The 20,252-nt window shown below is 44.0% G+C and overlaps 1 protein-coding gene across 1 annotated transcript in view; it reads right to left on the minus strand.

The window, feature by feature from the left end:
• SRP14 (signal recognition particle 14) overlaps positions 1 to 20,252 on the minus strand; it is a 149,984-nt gene that overhangs the window by 27,891 nt on the left and 101,841 nt on the right. Inside the window, exon 4 of the mRNA XM_069637514.1 lies at positions 13,256 to 13,288. Coding sequence (XP_069493615.1) covers positions 13,256 to 13,288 — 33 coding nt within the window. The remainder of the gene's footprint in view (positions 1 to 13,255; positions 13,289 to 20,252) is intronic.

A 20,252-nucleotide genomic window follows, 5' to 3' on the forward strand; every position in this document is an offset into this window, starting at 1 on the left:
CGTTACGTTAGGGATAGTGTTACAAGCACGCCCATGTCGACGTCCTTTCGATCCTCGAAAGACAAGATGCAATACTCTGCGATTACCACTAGATGGCATACTATATGCACAGCATGTGATTCTAAGCAGATTCACAAGCATCAGAAACGTATTTATTGCAGATTATATAAAACTAGTTGAACAGCCCGTGCACACGGGCCAAAGTGCAGGTTTTCATTGACACAGTAGAACCACTACATATCCTAAGACTACATCTCCCTCTAGCGGTTATGGGTAAAGCTAGTGCAGACAAACGTACATTTGGCCTTTTGTTGCATTGTTAGATTGTTGAAAAGAGCCATAAGCACATGTAGCTCTGAATCGTCACATACTAGAGTAGAACGGAAAGCATTTCAAGCACTCTACATAAGCCCTACAGAGGTCAGAGCAGCCACAGTATAGTGTGTTGGATTAGGGGTGATAAATGACTGGTTAGAGATCTAGTGGTGTAGATGGGCAGACTTCAGTTGAAGGACAGTGTGAACGGATCAGTTGTGAGCAGTTTCCTGATTCACATTTAGTGGAGTTCAACCCTAACAGTAATATTAGAGAGGTCTCACAGTTTGGGCCCTGGCACTCCAAATGAGCAGTCTCCTTGTTGGAGTCGCTTGAAGGATCATGGATCAATCAAGTGGGCATTTGCTGATCAGATGTTACTGGCTACAGTATAGCCTGCGGCCAGATTCTGCTGATAACCCAGTGCCTTCCTCAGTAAGACATTTGTACATTGCAGAGAGTCTAGAATGAGAACTCTACCAGAGCTAGTGGAAAGCTTTTGGGGCCTGATTCACATGGTCCCATTTTCAGCGATGCAAGCATAATTCTGCAGCTTGATTGTGTAGTTTTCGGAACTTGCAAATTAGTTTCTTTGGGAGCCCTGTGTAGAGAACGTTCCAGTAGTCTAGTTGTGCGATGCCAGGGCTCTTGTTACTTCCATGTGATGCTCAATTTTAAGAAGGTACGGGAGGATTTTCCTGGAGCAGGCACAGTTGGAAATTGTCCCCAATTGCTGTGCGGATTTGAGGGCCATATAACAGAAGAATAAAGTTCTGTATCATATATCATTGAAGTTCATCTGCGATAAGATGGTCCGGGAATTAGCTTTGAGAGATAGCCATACAAACGGGGAGTGAGTTGTATTATGTGCCACACTGAGCCAAGATCTGTTTTGGACCCACTGAGGGGATACCCCTTCAAGTAGTGAATGTGAAGGGACTGCCTTGATCTGGTGCAGTGCAGATAGGGCAGACTTGATTCACATGTTCTGGTCCTGTGCCAAAGCACGGTCCTTCTGGACAGTGGTACAGCAGACATGCGAAAAGGCTGGGGTAACTAGATACCGATGGACCCCAGACGAGTGCCTTCTTGGGACGTACCCCAGGCCGGCCAAACTTAAACATCTGGCCAAACTAATGGACATTATGTGTATTTCAGCAAAAAGGTCAATTGCAATGTCTTGGAAGAAACCCGCTGGGCCACAACATAAGGTATGGTACAGGGAGCTAGAGAGGTAGGTTCAGGCCGAAACAAAAGCATGGGAAGACAGTGTTGTGAAGTCCACTGATGCCTCGAGCAGGACTCTGGAAGCTTGGAAAGAACTTGTGGGATCACTGTTCCACCCTTCGGATGACATGCTCCCATGAACAGGGGGATCTTTTATGGACAACAGTTTTTCAACCACAGTTATGGAGCTGCCGGGGTGGATGGTTGTTGCCGCGGATGGACCCTGCTGTTGTGGGCCCCTCACCTGTTCGACCGTCCCCTCCACGTCCCTGCTTATATAGAACTACTGCACTTGCAGAAATGCTCGGAGACAGTTAAAGTTGAAATTGTTATAGTGTTAATGTTATTGTTGTGATATACTCACTATCCTTGCATTTAGGGCACACCTGGTGCCATGTCAACGTAAAAATGATAAATGCCAATAAATACATTTTAAAATAAATGTGAAGGCATCCAATATTTTTCACAAGTGATTCCCAGGTCATTCTCAAGATAGATGTGTATTTGAACCTGGTCAGTTTAAATTTAAAACAAAACCTTGCATGGGGTCTAGTACTTCAGCTGTTTGGTGCATGCACACATTGAAAAGCAGGGGCTAAACAGCAAGTACACTGTGGGACACCCTTTGTGAGGCTGACAGATGAACCAATGTACACTAGTTTACCATCTATGAACGATGAAGCACTGTCCTTTCTAGTGCAGGACAGGACGCCCCAGGTCAGTATGTTAGTTTAGTAAACACAGGGCCTTATTGTATGCTGTAGAGTTCAAGGTGGATCAATATAGCCCGCAAGCCCCCAATATCAAGTAGAAATCCGCACCCTCCCTTTGCTGTAGCCCCCTCTTTCGGCTGGCTTTTGGCCTTAGTTTCTCTCACAGCCAGACTTCATTCAAAGCCTGACAGTGCATCCGTTTATGTGCTCCGACTCAAGAGCGAGCCGTAAGGCAGAGGCAGGACAAAAGTACCTCTGTCTCCCAGATAGTACACTCCGTCATGGAGCAAGGCTGGTGGTGGCCTTTTTGCCTCTGAAAAATGGTTAACAGACTATTTTACCTGAATTCAATACTTTTGACCCACTTCCTCATTCAATAAAATGCATGTGTCTGCCTAAAAGACTCAAGGGTTCACATGACTAGCCCTTGTCACTCTGTAAGAGGAGGTGGTTATTTCGCTGCTAGATGTGTGTGAGGAGTGGGTGCTGCAGTCTGCCTGGAACCAGTTATGCCTGGCAAATGCTGGTCTGGGACACTGGATTCACTTTGTGAGACCCTTTCAGAATGCATGGGTGTTTGGAGGGATGGTCTACCATGGGTGTACCATGTCTCCATGCTTAGTGTGCGATTGGGTGTTGTGTTCACCCACTGCTCACAAGAGGGATTAAAGCAGACCCCTGGCCCACACCTAGTCACAGCTGGATCCCTGAACCTGCACTCTGGAAAGCCTGATGCGCAAGAAGGACCAGAGCTCTGCAAGTGCATCCTTGAAATCCAATGGTGAGGGTCATGCCTCCAAGCACACCAAAAGGAACACAGGGACTTCGTTCGCCTGATGCCGGTGAGGGCAAGGACAAATCACTGTCCAAATGCTTTTTCTCCTTGAAGCTCTTGATCATGTCTGCATTGCTAGACCCAGAAGAGTGCCTCTTCGCTGCCGGTTCTTTGAAGAGAGAACTGTCGAACTGACCTGTGAAACTTCATATAAGAAATCAGACAAGTGCATTGGTTTCAACTGAATGACCCTGGAAGCGCAAGACGCTTGTGCTGCATTAACTCCTGTTCTTCCGTCCATGTAAGACTCCTCTCTGGTGCATATTGTTAGGCAAAGTTTGTATGCATAACTCTCTGGGAACACTAAAACAACAGACTATAGGTATAGGAAACCCAACCTTTGGTATAAGCTTGTACTACACAGTTTTGGTAGCGTGTTGAGCAGCCAGGCTTATCTCAAGAGGGGTCAATGTGAGCTGTAGTGGAGTTACACAGAGCTGCACAAGTATTCAAATAAAAACTTACACTCAAGGTTTCTTGAATAAACAATTATTAATTTATCAGTCAGTTGGAATAAGCCTTCTTCAGAAGGGAGCAATATAATAACTCAAATACACTTCATGAAATACACAATCTCTAAATCAGTAGATACACTTTTGGGATGGCCCACACACACTACCTATACCCTCAGGTGACTTCAATTACTAGGGTGCTGGGGACATTAATATATCACTGTTGCATTTAGGATCATAGTAATAAGTTAAAGGAAAAGATTTAGAACAAACAAGAGAACACAAATATTCTTAAGCAGGCAAATACTTTTGGATCCCATCAAGAAGAGTCATACAGTACAACAGGTTAGGCCAAAGTCAAAAAGTCTTATATAGGATGAAGAACTTCTGGTATGGTCATGGTAAAGTCTTTGCACAATGTTTTAGAAGTCTTTGAAGAAAAGAAGAATCAAATGTAGGGCCACAAGCTGATTACACTTGTGTAGTAGAAGAAGCGAGCAACTCTACAGCAAGAGGTAAGTTCTCTTAATACTTTCTACAGTACCTTTAAAATGAAGAAGATGCAGCATATTACTCCTGTTGTTGTGCAGCAATGCAGAGCTCACTGTTCCTGGGCCTCAATCGTGGGGACTAGAGGGAGGACGTCTGGTGACCCCTGCACTGCGCTGGGACGGTCAAAGCACGCAACTGGCAAACTTCACTTTCAGTGGCTGTCCAGTGTTTCAGCTCCTCATGTCTACTGCAAATAGCAACAGTGCGGTTCTTGGCTGTCGAGATGGACTTTCCGTGCTTGTGGGGTCCCGCACTCTGTTGAGGGGTCTCAGGCTCAGTCAGTCCTGCTTTCTGGGAGTCCGGAGGATCTTCCTTGAGCTCTTGGCCAGCTTAAAAGCAATGCACACAATCAGGTTTTCCTCTCCCTGGCTATACAGTTTCCAGCATCAACTCTGTGGAAATTCAACCAGCTCCGAGATGGATATCCAGGTGGCTTACTTTGGAGTCGATTGGTCCCACCAACTCAAAGGTCGTCCTTGCAGGGGCTTCTCTGTCGATACACGTTTTGAGTTTCAGCACAGCAGCAGCAGGGCTTCACCGGGCAAACCAATGGTCCATGAGTTGCAGCAGGCACTCTTCAAGTTCTTCTTCGGTTCCTTTGTCCTGTGGTCGACTCGGTCTTCCAAGCCAGTCAGCCGACCAATCACCACAGAGTGTATTTGGGTCTCCTAGGAGACTAAGCACAGGGAGTTCGGGCACCTCCCTCACTTCCTGCCTACCCCCAGACACCCTGGTGCCAGAGGCGGGCTTCACTCGTGAATCCCGCCAAAGGCAAAACCAACAATGGGACCAAACCTGGTTTGGCGCGCAGAGTAAATCTCAAGAACCACCTTTCCACAAAGAAATGGTGAAAAAAAGAAGACTGGGGCCTTTGACAAAAAATGGCACCCTTGGGTGCTTTACTGCAGCTGCAATCGCAGCCAGCGGTAAATGCACACCACGGTAGTTAAAACAAAACCACCAGCCATTCAGTGAGGAAAGGGTAACAAAAAATGTTACATGAGAAGCTAGACAAAGGGGATACTACGTAACCCCTGCAGCACCCTATTGTAAGATGGTGTGTGCTGGGTCTAGAAAGCTTACAAGTGTAAGTAAAGTCAATTTCACTTTACTGCTCTAGGAAAACAGTAGTTTATCCCAGAGAAGGTATTCAAACATTTGGGAAATCTGAAAGACTTCCCTGTGCCACTGCACTGAAGGTGGCATGTGACACAATGTAAAAGATGATGCCTATGGAGTTTGTCAGGTTCCATAACCAAAAGAAACACAAAGCTCAGAAATCACATTAAAATATATGAGTGGGAAAAAGGGTCTCTCTCTCCAGGTTGAAAAAATCAAGTCCTCAAAATCCAGCAAAGTTGCAGGTGGTCTCTAGGGTGGGGGGGAATTTTCACATTTCTGAGAATTCTCCCAAACACATTTCCAGGTAAGTCATGAATAATAATTCTTCCTTGGGGTCTCATCAGGACCCCAGCCTCGGAAGCTAAATTCTACAGCCAAAGACAATGCAAGAACCCTGCACCACCAGCAACTTTCCATTATGCTTTTCTCTGGGCCAACCTCATGTAGGAAATCACTGGATTGTGACGAATTACTGGGGATCCTACTAATCCCTCAGGTCACTGAACGTGTAGCGCAACCAGAATCCTTCAACCACCTGCTGCATTAACTGCTTTTTAATTCTCATGGTATTATTCAACTGATTCCCTGGTGCTGCTTCATACAGTTCTTCATCCCCAAGAATATGCAAAGTTCCCCCACAGGATGGGCCACCGTCAACCCTACTTAAAATGCTTTCCCTGTCCGATGTCCCATACAGTTTACATGAGATTTCAACTGAATCAAATTCGTACACAGGAACGTACAAGGAACTGGTACACTAGTGATACAGAAGGGGCCGAGTTAACGGTGCCGCTTTGTAAAGATAATTCTGAGGTGGAGAACGAGACACTAAACTAGACCGTCACTGAGTTCTAGCAGAATAAAGTGTTTTGATAAAGAAGTGCATAGCTTTACACCTGGGAATTTGCTAAAGATCTACTGTGGTCACGACATGTGGGGTAAATGTATCTAACATGCTTGTTCGATTCCTAAATTAAACAAATCATGCATCAAGAAATGTTGTTTCTAGATGTGATTTTATCCAATTAATTGACCTACTGAAAGTCTGTATGACATTTTAATGGTTATATATGTTATGGTACTGTCTTCTCTTGTTTATGTTTTTCTTTATTTTTGTGTGCAAGGTTCTTGTTTTGTAAACCAAATCACAATTTAAAAAGAAAGCCTCTAAGAACTGCCCCTTTGGGCACTTTCACAAAAAGGATCTCTATGCTGACAAAGACTGCACCTACTCACACTACAGGTCTGCCTTCTCTCGAATTTGCCAGCATAGACAAAATTTGTTACATGTCAGTTACTGGCTTTCCCTTTCTAGGGGGGTGCTATTGACACGAAATTATTCCTACTTAAATTGTGTTACTTTCATGACCGAGTGATCTTGTATTTTACAACGTTACTTAACAGTAAGTGTATGGTCCTTCCTTTAGCATTTTCTTATATAACGTTTATACTTTTATAAAAAACTCTTTCGGGTTTTACCAAAATGCGTGTACTGTACCAGTCAACCAACCCATTAACTCCTGAAATTTAAACCTGGGCTGCTCCATCACAATTACCACTTGGAGAGACTGGAGCTTGCAGGAATCACTAGTAGTGCCTGAATCCGGAAGATACCGGAAGACCCTTACCACAAGGCCTTAAGGAGAATCGGCCCATACAGGGCTGCAAGTAGATCCTCCCCCCCCACGCAAGCAAGTGGCAATTCTGTCCATCTCATTGGAGTGAGGGCAGACTGCAGGTCACAAAGCAGGATTAATTCCATGTATTCTTGGAGTGGTCTAGTCACCACCCTTTCCAGTATGTGTGATGTAGAGTAGATTGGTTAAATGTTGCCCAGATTCAAAGTGCCTGCCAAGGCTCTCTTCAGTACAGATGTGATGGAAGGTTTAATAGTAACGGGTACACCACACTAGTGGAGTGGTGCTCAGCAGTTTTGGAATGTCTTCTAGAGTAGGGGCGAACTGCTTCATGCAGGATACTGGGCAAAAATCTTCTGGCAGGGTTAGACCATTTGTTTGGGTGTCCCAGTCTGCCCCAGTCACTTGCACTGGTCGGAACGTGGAGCATGCTTACTGCAAGAGTATAGGTGCAGTACAGAGATATGACGAAGGTTCGGGGTGATTTATGATAAATTGTGGGGTGGTAGATATTTTTGAGTCAAAGAAATAGTTCTCAATTGCATGGGGGCTTTGTAATATGGTTTTCCCCTTTTGACAGTTTTAACCCTTCCTTTTCCCCTTGATTTCATTGTGGTCACATTTGCACATTGAAATCCACCACTATCGGTACACATTGCAGCAAGTTCTTAGTTGTCCCACGTATTGAAATATTTTACTCCTCATTTAGGTTTTTCAGATCTGCAAAGCAGCGTGCTGGGCGAAACCCAAAGAAGACAATTCTCTATTAATGCAGAGGCCATACTTATCTGTGGATGTTTATTCAAATATTGAAATCTCCAATTATTGAGTTTGAAGGTGCAGGAACTACTATAGGATTTCTTCCATGAATGCAGGGTTGCATCCTGGAGGCAGTATATCACCGAGTGAACATTTGAGATTGATGATGCAGCAAATGGCTAAGTAATGAAAGGAAGAATAAACCTGGTCAGAATTTCCTTGCATACAGTATCGGTCATGTGCTCTAGGGCTTCCCACCAACCCCTCTTTTGGGCTGTATTTATTTGAAGAATGTTGTATACTGGAGGTGGCAGATTGTCAAACAGGGTGACAGCACTGTCACAAAACCAGGTTTGTTAGTCCAATAGCATTACAGTTCAGATATTGTAGGTTGAAGGTGTTTGTGCATTGAAGGAGTGTTCAGATGACCTAATTTTATCAGAGGAATGGTTTCCTTGGATTTCCGGGTTCAATGTTGGCCAAGTCAGGTCCAGTCCTGGGCTGGGGATACTGGAAATGGTTCAGGGGTCTGGCTGGCTTGGATAACTTTAGCATGCATCTGATTTGGTTGATCTTTCAGCCATATAGTGCTTCGATGACCGACAAGATTAAAGAGGTACGTTGTACAGCTAGAACCAGTTATGGCTATGCGATGTTTATCAAAAATAAGATGTTTGGCTTACCACAGAGTTTAGCCGTTGTAGCCATTAGAACAGAGTTTAACATTCAATCTATATGCAAAAGCCCTAGTGTATAATATATTTCCTAGGAATTCCTTGTTTGAAATCCTAAATAAGGCTAATAGGTTAGGTATTTAAAATGTTTTATGGGAAATTGTGAATCAATAGAAAATGTTATTGATTTTAAAAATATATATATTAAGGTTATCAAAACAATTCCCCCCATGCGATATGGCCAATAATGCAAATATTTAAAAATCACGCGTCTCAAAGATGAATTCGAAAATGTCTAGATCTGGCTAGAGCATTTTAAAATTCTGGATTAAACCTTTCAACTGGTGAGATTGTGGGGGCTAGACAAAAGAAATTACAAGTTTTTAAACACAACTATAAACTCAGAAGCATTTACTAATTGAATTTGTGGTAATGAAATTTGCAGAATCTTTTTTGCAAAATTTGAAAACAAATTATTTTTGTTTTAAAACAAAAATATCAGAATCGCATTATGAATAGTAAACAGATATACTGGATTGCTGTTGCACTGTTTTGCAAACATATTGAGTTATTGACATGGATTGTATTATAGGTGTAGTACAACATACAGTATTCTTAAAGACATTGTATTGAGTTGTAATTAAATATGGTGCTTTGGAACCATTTGGCTTCTTCTCCAAAAGGACAATGGCAAGGTCCTTTGGGAGAATAGACAAGCCAGGGGAGGGGATGTGGAGAGGGGGGGGGGGGGGGGGTGAGTGGATGGGTGGAGTATCGGGAGATGTCAACACAGGATGTGCCCGCACATAAGGAACATGTGCTGAGAGGGTTGCATGCCTGGATAGGACAGTCACTGGAACGAGGGAGGGGTTGAGCTTTTTTGATTTAGGTGGAAGATATTGCATAGTTCCATTGGTGTAAACTTTAATAGTGCACGTTCTGTGCAAGATGGAGTTGTGCCCAATTCAATTTATACACCCCCCTACCCCACACCCCTTGGCTATTTGTGATCATAATGGGGGTAAAAAGTTGTCAAACCACTAATCAGGGTAGCATGGGTAGAATCTGAACAGCAGCTCTATGTTGCGGATGCCTGTATGAGGACTGGTGTAAACAAGGGGGAAGAGGGATTCTGGGTTTATGCACGTTTTTGAATATAAGGTACTCAAGTTTGTGGGGCCCAAAATGAGAAGGTAGGTTCCACTTTTTGTGACGTGTGTTCATGCCAGTAGGGAGTGGATAGCAGTAGAGATTAGTGGCGACGAGTGCCAGAGTGCACAACTGGTTGAGGTGCCAAACAGGTGAGTCAAGGTGGGCGAAACATTTTTTTTTTTTCCAACAGTGGAACAGTCCTGCTATGTTGTCTGGAGAGATTGGAGACACATTCCCCCTGCCTAGAGCACAACTTGCAACAGGATACTGGCACGAGAGCAGGCTGAAATTTGACAATGTAATGTGGGATTAAGCTGGATTGAGACCGTGTGCTCTGTAGGAATTTACCAATTTAATTTTTTTATGACCTTCATATACCCAATGAGCTCATAGGGGCCGGGGGGGGGAATGGGGGGTTGGGGGGGGGGGGGGGTCCGGTGGCTGCAGGTGAAATATGACTTAGAGGACAGGTGCCCTTGGACCATATGTTGGGTGTATTGTTTCTTTAGTAGTCTCCTCTTTACAGCTGCAGAGCAAGAGTGGTTCACACTACTTCTTTCAAGATGACTGTCAGTCATTGTGGGGCTGCCTTATTGGTCTGTAGCACACCAGTCTAGTCTTCTTGTTGAAAAGTGGAGGTACGTCAGACGCTTCAGTGTCATTTAAAGAATGGTAGGGGTACGTTAGTAGGGGGGAAAACACTGCCAGGTATGGGAAACTGTATAGTGGGGTGCTTACAGTGGTGCCAGAGTATGAACTCTACTGCCACTAATCAAGCGCAGCTTCAAGGCAGATGAGAGGCTTTGAAGTGTGCACAGCTACATTACTGGCCTCTGAAGGGGTATCCTGTTAGGTAAGGTTTTCATATCTATGATAAATCTCCTGACCAGTGTCAAACCCAGAGCTTTTAGCTTTGACTAGCTAACTATGTGACCTTGTCCCGAGGTGAAGGGGAAGCCCCCCCCCCTCACCTGGTCTTTTACTTTTCATGGGTCACCTATTTATGTCTCTCCATAGTGTATGGTTGAAGTTCCAGTTAATTACAACGTTTGGGCTTAAGCTGGGTTGCCCCTATGGGATCCCATGTTAATTTCTCTTTCATGTACTTGGGTGAAATACAGTTCTTACGAACCTGGTAACATTTTGTTACAATTGCAAGTTCTTGAATGGCTGGTGGCAGTGTTACTACTTTTATGACTTTAGTCGTCATTACTCGCAGGCTGTTAACTCAGCCTCGGTAATGCACAGAAGGGCCAATATTTTTCTAAAATGGTGGGATATTTTTTCTTGTGTGCTTGCTGTTTGAGGTCTTACCCTGCCATTCTAGGTGGGAACGGCCTCAGTGGCGTTTTGTCTTTGGCGGGAATCCTGTGGATTCCTTGCCTAGGATCCAGAATCTCTGGAAAGACAGGAAGCGAGGGAGGAGTCCAAAACTCTGCGGCACTTTGTCTTTCACCTTGCCTGAAAGGTGAAAAACTCCCAGTGGGGGGGCTGGCTGTCCTGATTGGACAGCCACCGCCTCTTGCTGTAAAAATGAAGAATGGGAATGCAGAAGTTGTGCTGTAGTTCCTGAGAAAAACTCGGAACCTGGAAGCTGCTGAAAAGTCAATTAATGATTTTTGTGGAAAACGTGGCCCCAAGGGAAGGGTTTGTGGGTGCGCACCACTGAAGTAACAAGAGCTACCTTTGATTTTTAAGTGATAGAAACAGCTGCAGCCGTGTGGTTAGACTGGTGATTTTCCACTATCACCTGCATAAAAGTAAAGCTTGAGACGATGCTAACCTCACAGACTGCTCTCAATCATACATATACCACATCTATGCGGTATTAGTTTGGGATTTAGAAAATAAGTATGAGACACACCTGGTAGATGTTTAGAGAGTAAGGTTCCTGTATTTCAAATTCAACAAAAAGGCAAAAGTATTATTTGCATACATTTCAATTTTAACCAAAAGGGGCGAAGAACCACGTTTTGGTAGTCAATAAATCATGCATAGGAGGAACTTGGTCACACTTTACATATGTGCTAGATATGCATTCAAAAAAGAAGAAACTGGTTTTCGCCAACACGTGTTTCAACCCATCTAGGTCGTCATCAGGGCGTAAAGTTAATAATGGTTGATACAATTAACATTCAATTGGCAGAGAGAGTCTGGGGAGGGAGCAAACACAGGCGGGGAGGGGCAGAGAAAACACAGGAGAAGACCATGTAATAGAGAAACACAAAAGAAAAAAGTAATTAAGTATTAATGACTGGACAAGTAAACTTGACCATATATGTTAACATTTTCAAAATTAACTATATTTTTTAGCAATTAGTAAAATTCTTAATATTCAACTGTGGAGCTTATATACAACAAGGCACTTTGTCTTTCACCTTGCCTGAAAGGAAGAAACTCCCAGTGGGGGGCTGGCTGTCCTGATTGGACAGCCACCACCTCTTGCTGTAAAAATGAAGGAAGAAAATGCAGAAGTTGTGCTGTAGTTCCTGAGAAAAACTCGGAACCTGGAAGCTGCTGAAAAGTCGACCACTGAACATGAATCCAAAGAGGAAGAAGAAAATGCTACTGAGACGATTTCGAGTGACTGGAAAGCCTGCTGTGTAACCAGAGCCTGCTGTTAACTCTTCCTTCCAAGAGACTCCCAAAACGACGACCAAGAGCTGGTGAGATCTACTAGACAAAATACCTGTATTTTGAGCCATCCCTTTATAATACTTGTGGTTGTGTTTCTATTGAATCCTTGGTTTACTACAGGTCATATGTACTTTACGACAGCCCTCTCTCCCTCAGATAAGCCTGGCTGCTCATATACTCAGGTGGTACAGCCTTATACTAAGAGTGGAGTCTTGTACTGTCTCATTCGAATGGTTTTGTTAAGCCCTTAGTTGGACTGCAGAAAAACTGTCCTAACATATCCTCAGTCCCTACACTCAGCCACATAACACCTACAAAGCTCCTGCAGTCTGCTATATCAGTGCACCATCGGCAGGATGGCGAGATGGCAAAGTGAGCAATTTCCACCTTTCTGGGGAGGCAAGATTGTAATCCAATGACTTGGGTTTACTTTTTCTATATTCAGAGAATGCTATCAGCACCTGAATTTACATCTTCCTCAACCCTGAAGGCATGCATTTCTCGTGCTTGAGGTCCATCGAGGAGCCAGGCTGCTAGAAATTAGGTCCCACCATTCCAATTCAGGATGCAAGCACACCAGGGCTTTTTTTTTTTTTAGAGACCGTATCTTGCCTCTTCTCAGACGAGTGACGTTAACAGTAATTAAAAGGCAGCTAGTTATACACATTTCAAACTGTTTAGCAAAGGGAAAAAATCAGGGATGCAGTCTTAGGGAAACAGTGGGTGGGAAGGGAGCGAAGATTAACTTTCAATGAAAAATTGAAATCAAGGACAGTGGTAGTGTTTTGGATTGCAAAGACAAGGGACTTCGAGTGAAGGGAGTCAAGAAGGGCAAAAGATTGGAATCGGGAGGGGGCACAAAGGGGTAGGGAAGAGATCAAGTGTAATGCTAGAAGAAGAGGGGATAAAATAGTGGGGGCTAGGTGGTGTAACAATAGAGTAGATCGCTTCGAAGGCAATTCCAATCTTGCTTGGTATTGGCAGTATGAAGCTATATTGTAATATGGGGCTTTGCCCTCAAAATGAAAACAATCAGAAAAGAGCTCGAAAGTCAGCTGAATTTAGGTTAATGGTAACATGCACACAGCTATGGCAACTAGAGACAGATTCTGAAGCATATGAATCTTTAGGTTCCAATGTAGCACGACAGTAGAAAAACGTATTACAGGTCATAACTCACCATCTGGAATTTATTCACTTCCTTAGAGCTTACCTGTAAAAAGAAATGCCAAGTTACGTTGCTAGTACATCAAAAGTTTTAGCGCATCAATCTTCACAATATGAAATCTGGTTTTAAAAGAATATGCACGTATAAAAACCTTTAAACTATATTGCAGTTTTGCAACAGCTTCACAGTACGTACACAATATTTGAACATTTCAATGCAAGTGATTGTTGGTTTAGGATGCATTTTACAACATAATCTGTTTTCCACATGAATCAAGATCGACAAAACACGATTTGGTCCATTAATAGTCTAAAGTGAACTTTACTGAATTGTGTGCCCTTTTTCAGATCTGTAGACCTCCTTCAATGTTCCACCCCAATTGAACAGCAAGTCTTCAATGAATCTAGTAGAAAAAATGTCGACTACGTTGGACAAACAAATGGAATGTAAATGTTTGCTAAAGATGGTGAAAAGCTTGCTGCTATTGAATCTCCTGTATTCTGGAAATAAATGACAGCCTTACGAAAGTTGATAATCACACCTTACAGAGTTAACAAACATTCAAGATATAAATGGGTATCTTGACTAGTTCAACATAGTAAATATCACTTTCTTGCTTTCTTTCTGGGGGATATTTGTGTATGCTGACATCAGTTTTGGCCAATATTGTTTGATAATTAACCCCTTAACTGCCATGGGTTTCTCCCCCCACCGCCTCCCAGAGGCAAGGCCTTTTTTGGTGATTTTGGTATGTCGCCAATCAATCCCTTGCAACTTTTTTGTTACATGAGATCTCAGCCAAATTTGGCTCCTCCCCCCCTCCCCCCCCCCCCATGTAGGCAGTCGTAACGCCACCAAGGAATCCTAGTTTGCTGTAGGGGGTGAGAAAATAACCAAAAAGGAAGAACATTTTTTTTCAGAAAATGCCAATAAAACGCTGCTCAAAGAAGCCTGCGATGTTTTTTCCTTGCAAGAGCTAGGAAAAAATGGTTTGCCGTGGTGAATTCGCCATTCTCCAGGCTTTCAAGAACAGGTTGAGTGGAAACCGAAAAACATTTTGCTATGGTTACCAGCCGTTTTGTGATATGTAGGCAATTTGGCCCTCCCTCCCCCACTCACCCCTCCTCCCCCCGATAGGACACGTGTGGACGCAATGGAAGCAGAGTGAATGAAAGCTGAATGGGAAGACAGTGGCAAAACGCAAGGAGGTTGGCGGGGTCCTGGGAGTCCCGCTGCTGGACATTACTCCCAGTTACGAGAGACTTTACTTAGAGTCTTTAGCTCACTATCTTTCACAGGGGAGAAATATCTAAAACATTAAGTAACAGATTTTGTGTGTGGGGGGTGGGGGGGGATTGCATGTGTCCCCTTTGGCAGGAACCAGTAGGTACCCCAGCCTAGGCTCCGGAATGTCTGGCAAGGCAGGAAGTTAGGAAGAGTCTTGCCCGCCCCAACCCTGCCCGCCCGCCCGCCCCCCCCCCTTCACTCTCCTCCTTGTCCTTCGTCTGCCAGTGCGCCAAACACCCCTTTCTATAAAATGCTGAGAGAGATTGCAGAGGAGTGTGTGCTGGAACTATATAAAAGGTGAGGCTTCTGAGTGTAATGCAAGTTGACCACAGGAAACGGAAGTACCCGAAGACAACCAGAGATGCCTGCAGATCCTTTGCAAGACCGTGAAGTGACCACTGCTGTCCCAACCCTGTTTTCTATGCAACAGAGGAACTCCGATGAGGACTCCTTCCCTTTGGCCGGTGGGAACAACCAGTCCCAAGACAAACTTTGAAACAAGCATCTCCCAAGGTCCAAAGAGCTTCCAGAGCTGCGGAACCCCAATACCAGGAGAGCATTTTGAGGGCATCGTCGTGGAAAGGCTAAATCCGTCCAAATCGGTTCTGAGCCTGTAAGGACACTTCAGAGATCCAATCCAACTCGCCCAGACCCCCTCACCAGAGTGTGGGACTGCAGGAAGCGAAGAAGATAGACCTGGCAATTCAAGTCCTTTGTCGGTGCCACTGAAAAGGCACCAAAACCGCAGAGTGAACCAATACATTGCTGAAAGTCATGCTACAGGTCCTCCCTTAAGACTACTGATGAGACACTGTCCATTGTCCTGCCTTTCGTCACAAGTCCAAGGAATCCAGAGGTCGGATACAGAGCTGCCACATCACGGAGGCGCCAACACAAACACTTTCTTCAAACCAAAAAGGTACTGTGGGGAGAAAACTGTATTGCTTACCTGATTACAAGGAGTCGCTCCAGATTGCTGGAGTGCATGTAGAGGTGTCCAGGGCAACCCCCCCCTTACCTCTGACCCAAGCTGCTGTTTGTGTCCCGCTTGAGTCCGTTTTTAGGTCTCCTTTATTAGTTGCCAAATTGATGCTTCAATAACTTTAGACACTGGAAGACATCTTCAGGAACTCTCCAATTATTTGTCAAGACTTCAAGCCCTCTTCAAACTGCCTTTAACTAGGGTTGCGTTTTTGGACTTCGAAGACTTGTCAGGCAAAGAAACCATCTCTAGAACATTGAACTACGCTCATGTTGCACTAACCACTCCCTTTAAGTGTCTGTTCTAGGTGTTTTCAGAGTAAACGCATTACTGTATGACCTGTTGAAAACCGCATGAGTGCACAGTTACCCATAATACACTTCAAAGGGCACTATCACTTGTGTGTATTATCTAGTATTCATAATGAAGTATTTAAAGTGAAACTGGTGTAATGTATATATATATATATATATATATATATATATATATATATATATATATATATATATATATATATATATATATATATATATATATATATATATATATATATATATATATATATATATATAACTATGTGTGTAAGAGCTTCTTTGTTGTGCCTGTCTAACTAAGATTCAGAGCTCTTGCCTACAGCTCACATCTACCTCTTAAAATAAGGTCCTGAGCTAGTACAGATTGATACTAAGATGGGGGATCTACAAACTACTGGGATAGCTTACCAAAGTCTTAATGCAGTAGGACTTTAGGAAAACTTTCCAACAGTAAGTAATTGACCTATTGGTATCCAATAGCTAGTTATACCCAGTATAAATTAACAAGTGTATAATACAGTTTCTACGGTAAGAACTTTATGAAACTATTTTAGACTAGCACCAAAGCAATTAAGGGAACCACAGCAGGGTTACAAGGTCAGATGAGCAGCAGCTAATCAATGCGAGTAAGACCTATATATTTCCCAAAGGAGCCTTCAGCTACTAAAGGTAGGTACACACCCTAGGACTGTTTTAGATCTGTATGAAGCAGACCAGGGAAAGCAAATCCCAATCTTACACTAAGAATTACACAATGTTATTCAAGGCAGGTAAACCATATTGGCAAGATTCTAAACTCATTCGGTTAAGCAATAATAAAACAGTACCAACACATTACTTTTTAGAAGGGGAGGGAAACACCAGAGGGGCGGAATGCATCTCAAAGGTAAGCATAAACGGAATGACACTGCAACAACTTCTTTCACTGAGATACAGTTACCACACTAACTTCTTTAGCAAGTAAGTACATATAGACTTGTTATACTTTCAAGGCAGAATCCTTTTCATATCCAGTCCTTACCTGCTCTATTGCATGAGTTATCTCAGAACAGAAGAGGGACCCTGGTGGTCTAGGTGCCAGCTGTAGGCAGGTTGACATGGGATTCAGCTGCAGGAAAGTCAATGTCCCATAGGACATCTTTAAACAAGTATTCACTTTCACAGTTCGTCAAAGTGTTCAGAGACTTAAGAGAACGCTCCCTATAGGTGTCCCAGCATTAGGCCTGGGCAAGTGGTATGGGCAAGCGCCCAACCACACAAATCACCCCCTCAGCCTCACAGGATGCACACCAGACTCATGTTAAGTATTGCCCAAACCCACACAGTATCTTGTGAGAAAAGAAGGCCTGACAACAAATATAACAATTAGGGCTTTTGACTTTGCTCCCTCGATCTGTCCCTCGGCAGAAGGTTTTTTCAAAATCTCCTCAGATAGTCTCTTCAATGATTGAAAGTTCCACTTGGAGGATTATTCCATGCAGGAGCATTCCCAATTGTGCAACATTTGCTGGATCTCGGATGAATGAGGGGGCATCAATTTCGATAGGCCTCCCCACTAATTCAGGAACGTCAGCCACTATGCGGGAAAAGACTGTGCACCAGTCTGCTGTCTTCTAGTGAAAGGGACATTCCTCCTGTATTGCTGGGTTCAGGATTATAAGTTCTTTCCTTGACGTGAACAATGTTTGCACTGTCCGGTCGCGTGGCGTGCGACCAATATGCTAATTTTGTTTAACAAATTGCTCAAATGTTCGGTGTTTGCTGGATCTTGAAGAAGAGTCTTCCAACAATAGATGGGCACTCTTGGATTATGCGAAAGAAAAGTGTATTGATGAGTTCATCTAGTATCACCTGTGGTGGAAGCATTTGTGTCCTTATCACTGTACTCCGGGAGTACGATGAAGGCTTCCGCAATGACAGTAAGCAGGTGTCAGATTACCTTTTCGTTCTCAGGATCTTGTAGAAAGTCTGAGACTGGTGACCCTCCCTACCAGTGATGAATATGATACTAATACTAAGGGGAAGTATTTAACCACATCCTTTGTGATGTCTTTACTGGGGGACACCATAAGTGCTGCGAAACAAAGTCTTGGTACTGGATGGATCAAGATACTGTATCTGCTTTCTATGTAAAGGTCCTTGAACAAAGTTAGTTATAGTCTTTTCCTCAACAAGGCTTAAGTGTGACTTGGTTCAAAAGTTCGTGTCAACAAAACGTGCTGTGGCTTATATGCGTGATTATCTTCTTCACCCTGCAACTAGGATGCACAAAGTGTCCATTTAAAAAAATAAATAAACAAAATGGTATGTCTTTACCCCTTTTTTCTTTTTCTTAGGGGAATGTCCAAGTTAAGCCACAATTTGCAAAAGGGTTGTCTGTCTTGCTTTACTGCTCATGCATCCTTCCTAGTCATGGATCTCTGCTGCACGTGCTGTGGTTCTTCCCCGTTGTCTGCATTTTCTTTGCGGTGGGGTGCAAGCAGGGGGTTTTCTCAGATATAGGGCTTAATGCAATTTAGAAAAATCCATGCTCTCCTGCCCTTTAACTTCACATCTGACGGAGTGCAGTCCTCCACGATGAAAGGATCATTGAATCTTGGCTCGTCCCACCCTTTCCTCGTGTGGTTCCTCACCAGCACACCATCTCCAGGGAACACGAGTGGAACACATAGATCTTGAACCGAGTCTGTTGCAGTGTTCCCTTCGGTGTTCTGCGCTGCGCTGCACCCTTTGTCGTTGTTGCAGCTGGTCTGAAATTACAGTAAGGCTGGATGTCATGCAGTTAAAGTACTTTTGCATTTCGGATCCTAGGACCTCTCGGGTTGACTGGGCATCACATCTAGCTATATCTCGATGGGTTAAAGGGGTCCTCATTCTCCTTCCTGTGACTATCTTGTGTGGTGCAAAATGATGGTCGGAGCCTGGTTGGTTCCAAAGAGCATACAATGCCAATGGAAGGCAGTGCAACCATCCCCTCTTTAGAGTAAGCTTCAACTTGGCTATCCTTTCCTTTAACAAGCCATTGAGCCTCTCACAAATCCCATTACCTTCTGGATGATACGCCAACGAGAACTTGTGTTTTATACCAAGCAACAAGCTGATCTGCACAAAGACTGCATTTACAAAATGCAGTCCATTATCTAATCTCATTACTTCTCACCCCCTCACCTGGGGGAACACTTCCCTCACTAGGAATTTGGTCGCATAGGTAGAGTTTGCGTGTGTACATGGACCTGCTTCTATCCATCTAGAGAATGGACACACCACAACAATTAAGTATCTGTACCTGTTGCATACTTGAATCATGTCGACGTAATCGACATGCAGAAAAGGCCCATTTGGCCGGGGATGACTCCTCATTACTTTTAATGTGTACCCAGCTGTGAATTGCTGGCAGATTATGCAGTTCACCATAAAGAATGCAACATGCTCAGCTAAATTCGATATAAACCAGTCTTACACAAGCGTTGCTGCTAGATTCTCTTGTCAGGTGCATCGGGTAATGCAATTGCTCCAATGCTATTTTTTGTAGGGCTACAGGCATCACTGGCTTACCAGTGCTGTCTTGCCGCCACAAGCTGTCGGAGGGGTTCAAAGAGCACCCTCGACATTTCCACTGGTTTTTCTCCTCCAGCAGTGTCTCCCCTTAGAGCTCTATTAGTTGTGTCTGCCCAAGATCGCTATAGGCTTCTGGTGTGGTTTGTGCTACCATCATCCTTTCATGGGTGCACGCCACTTCCATAATCATCTCGCTTTTGGATGCCATACGCTTGGCTTCCGTGTCTGCTGCGTGTTTTCCGCACAACACAAAATCTGTCCCTTTCGTGCGGGCGGCGCATTTCACAACCACTATGCCCACTGGGAGCTGTAGTGCCTTAATCAGCCTGTCCAATAAGGCTGCGTGCTCCACTGGCATGCTGTCTGCTCAGAGTTAGCCCCTCCTTTTCCAGCGCGCTAGGCCTGCGTGCACTGTGGACGTCACATAGGCAGAGTCACTGTACACCGTTACTTCCTGGTCTGCGGGATACTCAATGGCGAGTATCAACGCCAAACTCTGCAGCGTGTGCCGAGTAATGAGATGGTATTTGTGCACTGACGAGCACTCGAAATTCTCCAGTTGCTGTGTGCTTCACCACAGCAACGCCTGTATATCTTTGTCTGTCAACTTGATCGATTCTCGAAGACCCGTCAATAAAGACCATTTATCCTCCTGCCAAGGCATTTTTATTACCCTGGGGTTTATATCATAGAAGTCTTCAGAATTCGCACAGTCATGTATCGGCTCTCCTTCAGTGACCGGCTCTGCTATGAACGTAGCTGGGTTCACCATCTTACATCGGAATATTTTGATCGATGGATTTGATATGATCACTTCATAAGCAGAAGCTCTCTGAGATGTCAATGTGCCTTTTGGTTTCTCTAATAT

Source organism: Ambystoma mexicanum, chromosome 14, assembly GCF_040938575.1.
Source record: "Ambystoma mexicanum isolate Mex_15411 chromosome 14, UKY_AmexF1_1, whole genome shotgun sequence".
NCBI lineage: Eukaryota > Metazoa > Chordata > Amphibia > Caudata > Ambystomatidae > Ambystoma > Ambystoma mexicanum.